At 36.0% G+C, this 7,535-nt stretch overlaps 1 protein-coding gene across 7 annotated transcripts in view; it reads right to left on the bottom strand.

Annotated features, from left to right (window-relative positions):
• Nucleotides 1–804: 804 nt before the first annotated feature.
• Nucleotides 805–7,535, bottom strand: part of adam23 (ADAM metallopeptidase domain 23) — a 79,819-nt gene continuing 73,088 nt past the window's right edge. For 4 of the 7 annotated variants that reach the window (XM_062962467.1, XM_062962457.1, XM_062962461.1 and 1 more), the window contains exon 26: nucleotides 4,221–4,411. In XM_062962467.1, the coding sequence (XP_062818537.1) occupies nucleotides 4,366–4,411 (46 nt within the window). In that variant the 3' untranslated portion in view covers nucleotides 4,221–4,365. Of the gene's footprint in view, nucleotides 4,412–7,535 lie in introns of all 7 variants that reach the window. The other 3 variants (XM_062962449.1, XM_062962441.1, XM_062962473.1) reach the window with 2 other exon arrangements.

Here is a 7,535-nt window from a genome sequence, read left to right as displayed (position 1 = left end):
AGAACACATGATGGTGAAAAGGACTGGTTTACACCCAGGCAGGAGCTTACCACTTGGACATTTCCCCCTCTCTGGACAATGGGTTGCGTTGCCAAACCACCTTCATTGTCAAGAAGTTCCTTTTAATATTGGATCAACATGTACTCCTGTGACTTAAAATAATTGGACTTGGTCCTATTCTCTGGGGCCACAGAGAACATGGCTGCTCCTCCATTCTATGACAGTCCTTAAAGTGATATTACTATTGTCACCTCTCAGTCTTCTCCTCACCATGCTGAACATGCCCATTTTGTTCAACCTTTCCACATATGTTATGTTCTCCACACCTCTTACTATCCTTGCTGCCTTCCTCTAAATCTGCTCCAATCTGTCTAGGTCCTTTAAAAAACTTAAAATACACATTACAATTCCTTTGTAGGTGCTTGGCTGTATATTTACCGATATTTCTTCACAGATATGGGAATCCACTCCAAGTGTTATCCCAACATACAAAATGTAAATAGTTGATCTACAAGGGAAATACACTATTATTCTTTGACATAATAAAGTGACCCTTCAACACAACACATATATGCTAACTCATATTTGATTTTTTCTCTCGATACATATAAACCTATTTAACGCTATAGCTGTACTAATGGGAGAGACATCGGACAGCACTCACATGAGTAAATCTGAATCATGTTTACCTCCAGAGTTCTGATGAACAGTGGCCAATTTTATTATTTTCTGGTTAGGCGTAGAATACAGAAATGTAATCTAATGTCAATGTAAGGAAAAGAAAAAAAAAGATAAATATACCAGTTGTAACTTTCCATGTTCATGAAGTTTTTAATACTCATTTACTAAGATGCAGAACGACAACTGAATTTTCATCCATCAGCAGCCAACAAGAAATGAATGAGTATCAACTGTAAACAAAAGTGAATTTGTCATATTGTGCACTTCAAAAATAATTACAAATAATTTTAAAGGAAGATTAAGAGTGAAAGCAACAATGAATAGAAAATGATTGATAGCTTCTTACATCAAAAATAAATTCAAGTATTATTTTGTAAAGTTCCTCAGACATTTGTCTTTGAATTTTTTTAGTTTGTGCAATACCTATAATTGCATAGTAAAGAAAACTTTGTAAAACTTCAGTTCTATGTAATTTATTTTAACATGCACCTAGGATATATTTTTGTTAACCTGCGTAGTGGAGATTTCCCATTAGTAAAGAATTTGCTCAATTCAGTGGGATCATGCAGCATATCAACGTAAGCTATATAAAATTTCCATACATTTTTCTGTCAAGATGAATTCTTTTCAATGAAATAAAACTAAAGTGACTGAAATGGAAACATAACATTTATTTTGTTAAACACCATTAACATGACATTGATTGTGGTTAAAAGAAAATAAGAAGCATGTGTTCTCTACAAAATGTGGTAAATGAAGACTTAAAAAATAAATATTGGCTTTAACAGGGTACATTAACTGTAGTACCACAGAAAATGTTATAATCCATTCCCGTGAACTATGTGGTTGCGTGGTCATTTACATTCTATACAAGTCTGTGTGTTTTAAACACACATACACATAACAGAACAGCAGAGGAGAAATTTAGACAAGAAATTATATTTCTTATGAAACCTCTAGTGTAACAAAAAGTTACACCAACCCTTATCATATGTACATAATTGGGGACCAGTGTGGTCTAATTAAAATATCACATCGCACATTTACAATGTTTTGTGAATAATGTCAAGATTTTTTTCTTTTCAAAATACAACAATTTGATTTTTTGTAACCATATTCAATGGCATTACCTACTGTGGTTACCACATCACTCCCAGAACATAACATAAAAGGAGACCTTAGCACCTATTCAGATATAATTTTCCCAAATATATTGAAATGTGAAGTTGCTTTCAGCAAAATAGTTCTACAAGCCAATATCATGTAGGAAGACATTTTGAAAAGGAATTTATCAAAAGCATATATATTATTTTTAGAGTCTCAGATACAATGTTTTTTTGGTGGAGAAAGGAAGTAAAATACATTACCTTCAAAATCAGATCTAGATGTATCAGAGCATTTTGATTCTATTTCCCATGTCATTATTTACGCATAATGTAGTGACTATTTAGCAATGAAGAGGATTATGTGAGAACTGCCATCAGCTAGATAGCTGTGCCTTGCCCTCAAAGTATTACACCGCTTTTGTAATGGGAATGGCTCCAACTGAGAATACACAACTGAGAAGATAACTTGAGGAAGATATTTTAAAGAATTGATTCTGTTTTACTCTACAGTTAAATGTAAAAACAGGGACACCATCCAGGCTAGGATCCAAGGGGTATTCCTGCTAAAAGAATGGCTTTTCGAGCGACCTCCCAATCTACTCCAGAGGGCTGGGAACCACTGGAGTTGGTTTGAGGCTTTTTAAGGACAGAAGGCTGGAGGAGAGGAAGAAAGCTCTGCCATATGGGTCAGTTGCATGAGATCAGGCTGAGACACGATGTGGCTGGAAGTTGAAAATCATGATAGGCTTAATGCAGAATGACTTGCCGCTGACACCATTTCCTACCAGGGACGGAAAACCTCTAAGTACAGTTTTTGGAGCTACCAGTGGGATGTTGAATTAGACTTCAGCAGAAATGCCATACACAACTACTCTGCAGATGTGTACCCATACAGGCACACTTTGTTTGTCATCCCACTCACTGTAATATGCTAATATCACAATTGTTGCTTTTCACATTTATTCTAGATAAAGATGGCCAAATTTATCTTGGCTCAGAGGTTTAAGAGGGGCAAAGAGAAAGAAATGGGTATTTAAATCCACTCTCATGTTTAAGCATGAAGAAGTGCTACTGGGTAAATGATCATATTCTCCTTTGTTTTGTTAAATAGACTGAGCTGTGATAGTAACCACAAGTAGTTTAGGAAGTAACATTCGAGGCTGTGCTTTAAAAGATCAATATGATATAAAATAAATTCAGAAAGGAAAGAGTATTTAGATTATTTTACAAACTGATCAGAAAGGTGAATCTGGGAGGTGGGGTGAGGGGGGGGGTGCTGGGGACTATAAAATAATACATGGGAAAGCCTTAACCTATTAAAAGCTCTCAGCATTTATGAGTATTAAGGCTTATTTAGGCTTTTTTTCCTTTCGTACAATGTTTAGAGAAAGGAAAACAGATGGTAAAAATAAAAAGTTAAAAGCTTGGCACTTTTGTGATTAATTTGAGAAGGTGTCAACTTCTTACAATATATACAAAATATCTGCATGACAGCAAATAATGCATCTGGAAAGAGGAAAACTCATTGCATACATATGCATTTACACATATGGATAAGTCTTGGAAGGATTAGGAGTTGTTGGGTTTGGGGTTTTTGTTTTTTTTGGTTTCAAGCATACAAATTTTAGAAGCATGTCTGCTTTCTATTGGAATTTCCTGTGTCTGCATGCGGAATGCCTCTTTAGAGCAAGCCCAAAACCTCCACTATACACCATGATATTTTTTTAAATGGTTAAACAGAAAGAAAAACTTGAAGGAGATATAATTGCATACAGAACAAAACCTTTAAATAAAATGTTACACCAGAGTAATTTGGAAAGAATCTGAGAGTAATGACAACAATGTCTTAATTTCAAACTGAAAAACATACATCATGGCACAGCTTGCCACACTCCAAAGAAGTTTGTCCAAAAAGGAAACCAAGAATGACAAATACATATTTTAGAAAAGGCATTACAGCGCACAAAGAACAATATGTGTCGCAGTGGTGGAATGTGATTTCTTAAGAACCCAGAATCAATTTTCCTATGTCACATTTGGTTTTTACTGTTTCCTTGGTATGAAGATTTTGCTTGGGGTCAGCTGGTTAGCTTGTTTGCTGTGTATATGCCATGCAGTTTACCGTTTCAAAAGTTAGCTTATCATGCCACTGCAGTCTGTCATTAATATTAAAAGGTCATGCGAACGCAAGTTATCAGTTAAGAAATTCTTTACCTATTTGAATGTTTTGAAACAGTTCTCTTATTGCACTTGATTTGTTCATTCCGTTCTTAGGTTGGTTTGTTTTATTTTTTAAAAAAGAAAAGTTAGGTCAAAATAGTTCATTTATAACATCTGTCTTGTCCCTAACATCCTAAAACAAAAAAAAAAGGGAAACGAATGGAGCGAGTTCTTGAACTTGAATCTCCAAAAAGGATAGCTTTCCTTCAGCCCTTTCATAAATAACCCAATTTGCAGTTTGTAGCAAATGATTTGCTTCAATTTTCCGCTGCAGTGATATATTTTCCGCACAGCTGCTACAAAAAGCCACCATATCCCAAATCCAGTGATGTACCGAAAAGCTCTTCCAATGGCTTCCTTAGATACCTGAATTATTTGGATCATATCTTCTCTTCTTGACATTTCTTCCATTGAAGGAAGAGAGAAAATAGTAAGAGAAAGGGAAACAAGAAATACGTTAGTCATAATTGGAAACAAAGTTACATTATAATCACATTATAGAAAGGACTTACATGAAGACACTCCAGATTTCAACTTGAAATAAACCAATAGAACAGCTTCATGTGAAGAGAAGGTTTTGATGCTTAGTTCTGATATAATTTCTTCCATGTATGAAAGTGTTTGTACTAAATCTTCATTCCCTATTGTGAAATAATAATGACTGATTGCACAGAGGGGAAAAAAACCTGCCATATACAAACATCTGCTCTTCAAACTGTCTCCAGTGAAGCCAATACAGGTTTATTTCAATGCAAATCCATTTGTGTGTCCTAAGTCAGCCTTTGCTACAACATGGAACAGAATGTTTTCCATCTCTGCTCAGGAGATGCTCAGAAACTGCTTTTGAAGGAGAATGGACCCCAGCATGTGTTAGTTTTGCCATTGCAATTTCGCAGCTGTCATTAGCAAACAATAAGCTTTTATATATAAATAATTGTCCATTCTCCTGTCACACCAATATCCTATATAAATAAACAGCAAGACATTACAAGGCAACACAAAAACTGGATGCAACCTCCCCATAATCTGGCTTTATGTGGGGCATCAAGCAAGGGGCTCATGCATTTAGTCTGAATACTGGGCGTGTGCATTGCTACCGCCACCAAATTGTCATGCACTAAACATAGAACAGAATTTCACGAATTCCCTATCATCGTGGAACATAAAGCCTTGTTGTTTTTTTCAACTGCATGCTCCTCCAACTCTTCCTGCGGAAAATAGGCTCTGAAAATACCCCCTCCCCTCCCCCAGTCTTGAAAATGTTGTGGACAGCAACAAGAAGGCAGTACCTTCAGACTTTATTTTTTGTGCCACATAACCAGTGTAAGCATGCACTTTATAGATCAATGTTTTCAGATCTGTTTTATAGAAACCATCTTCATAACTCCTTGTGCAAGGATTGTTACCCCCCCCCCCCCCAAATACATATAAATCTTAAGTGACTGAATTATTTTGCTATAACGAATAATCTTACTACTGCTCAAGGAGTAATGGCAGAACTAAACTTTCTCCCCCATTAAAGCCATCATTTTCTTTCTCTTTTTTGCCCTTAACCTCAGAACCCCAACACATACATTTCAAGTAAGGCAGAAAGTATCACTACTTGTTGTTCCTGTGAACAGGTAACGTTTTAAAAAATATGCACACATTTATACTCTGTAGAGGTTTTTTGTTTTGTTTTGGCATTTCATGGATTATTGATTTCACTGTCAACTATTGTTTCATTTGTACTCATGTCTGGAATTCAGTACAAACAATGAAGAATCAAATTGAACAAAATGTTCTTACTGTCTTTTCACATCAGACAATGTTTTTCATGTATGAGGAGACCTTGAAACCAGTGCCAAACCCTGTCCTCTAATGGATTCAGTTCAAACTTAAATTCCATAGTTATACAATTGATCTCATATTGCTAATGACAATAACATAATACAGGCAGTCCCCAAGTTACAATATTCATAGTTAATAATAATAAAAATAGTAATAATAATAACTTGATTTGTATTCCGCCCCATCTCCCCAAGCAGAATAGGGTGAAACAATGGGAAGGGAGAGAACTCTACCCCTTGGAAAGGAAATACACTCCTGTAAGAGTTACCATGGGGAAAAGGTGTCTCCGCTGAAGCTTTCACCAATTCTTGTTTCTACAACAAGCCAAATGTTTCAAAACCCAATTGTTGATCTTCTGCACAGACAGCAAAACAAATACCATAGGGGTATTAACCCTTCCCTATGCTATCCAAAGTTTAAAAATATATGACTTTAAAAATGTACCTGTTCCAGCTTGCTTACAAATTCAACCTAAGAACAAACCTGCAGAACCTGTCTTGTTCGTAACTTGGGAACTGCCTGTATAATTTCACCATGAGAACAATAATTCTGAAAATTGACAGGCTCACATCATATAAAATGTATTTGACAAACTGGAAAAAAATCACAACAGAATTGATCCATGTCATGACTTCGTCTTCACACCTCCCAACATGATCTTATAGTAGACAACAGCATCACCGTGCTGTTACTTTTCCATTATTCACCAGCTCTAGGTTGAGCTATACACTAAACATTAGACTATACTGCTATTCCTACTCACAACAGTTTGCATGATTTGCTTTTTATGTATGGTGGGAATCTATGTAGAATGAATCAGAAACAAGTCTCATTTATTTTAAAGAAACCTCTTCCTAAGAAAATCAAAATACTGATCTAGAAACAAAGACAAACTAGTCTCCGTCTTTTAAGAAAGTATAAGGAACAGAGCAAAGAAAAACACTACTAAGTTACTTCTTTGGTCTTAATGTTGGTATCCTTGTTTTCTAAGGCAGGAAAAATTGTGATATCTGGTTTGCCCTGGAATAATTTGCAAAAGGCTTTTCACAAAATGGAGTCAGAGACTACACAACTCTTTAACTACATCATAAGAGGATCAAGCAAGGGTATTAATAGGTTCTATGACAACATAGGCAACAGTATTTGTTTGGAAGGGGAGAAATGTATTACATAGCTCACACTTGCCAAAATGTTAATCAGAGAATGGGATCCTCCTTTATTTGAAGCTGAATGTCTTATTTAGATGAGGAGAGACGACTGTAAGCAAAAGACGATTTGAAATATTGAGGTTATGAATGAGGCTTTCACACACTTAATGTTTTATTGATGTCAAATCAGCCCATATTTGCCAAATGCAGTTGCATAAATCAACATTATATTGAAGCTATAACAATTCAATTAGAAAATAGTCTAGATAGTGTTCTCCTAGACAAAATAGTGAAGAGCAGAGACATCACACTGGCAACCAAGGTCCGCAAAGTCAAAGCAATGGTATTCCCCATAGTAACCTATGGATGCGAGAGCTGGACCATAAGGAAGACTGAGCGAAGGAAGATAGACGCTTTTGAACTCTGGTGCTGGAGGAAAATCCTGAGAGTGCCTTGGACCGCAAGAAGATTCAACCAGTCCATCCTCCAGGAAATAACGCCCGGCTGCTCATTGGAGGGAAGGATATTAGAGGCAAAGCTGAAGTATTTT

The sequence above is a fragment of the Anolis carolinensis genome, chromosome 1, assembly GCF_035594765.1.
Source record: "Anolis carolinensis isolate JA03-04 chromosome 1, rAnoCar3.1.pri, whole genome shotgun sequence".
NCBI classification, from domain to species: domain Eukaryota; kingdom Metazoa; phylum Chordata; class Lepidosauria; order Squamata; family Dactyloidae; genus Anolis; species Anolis carolinensis.
This window is presented reverse-complemented; position numbering and strand designations above follow the sequence as displayed.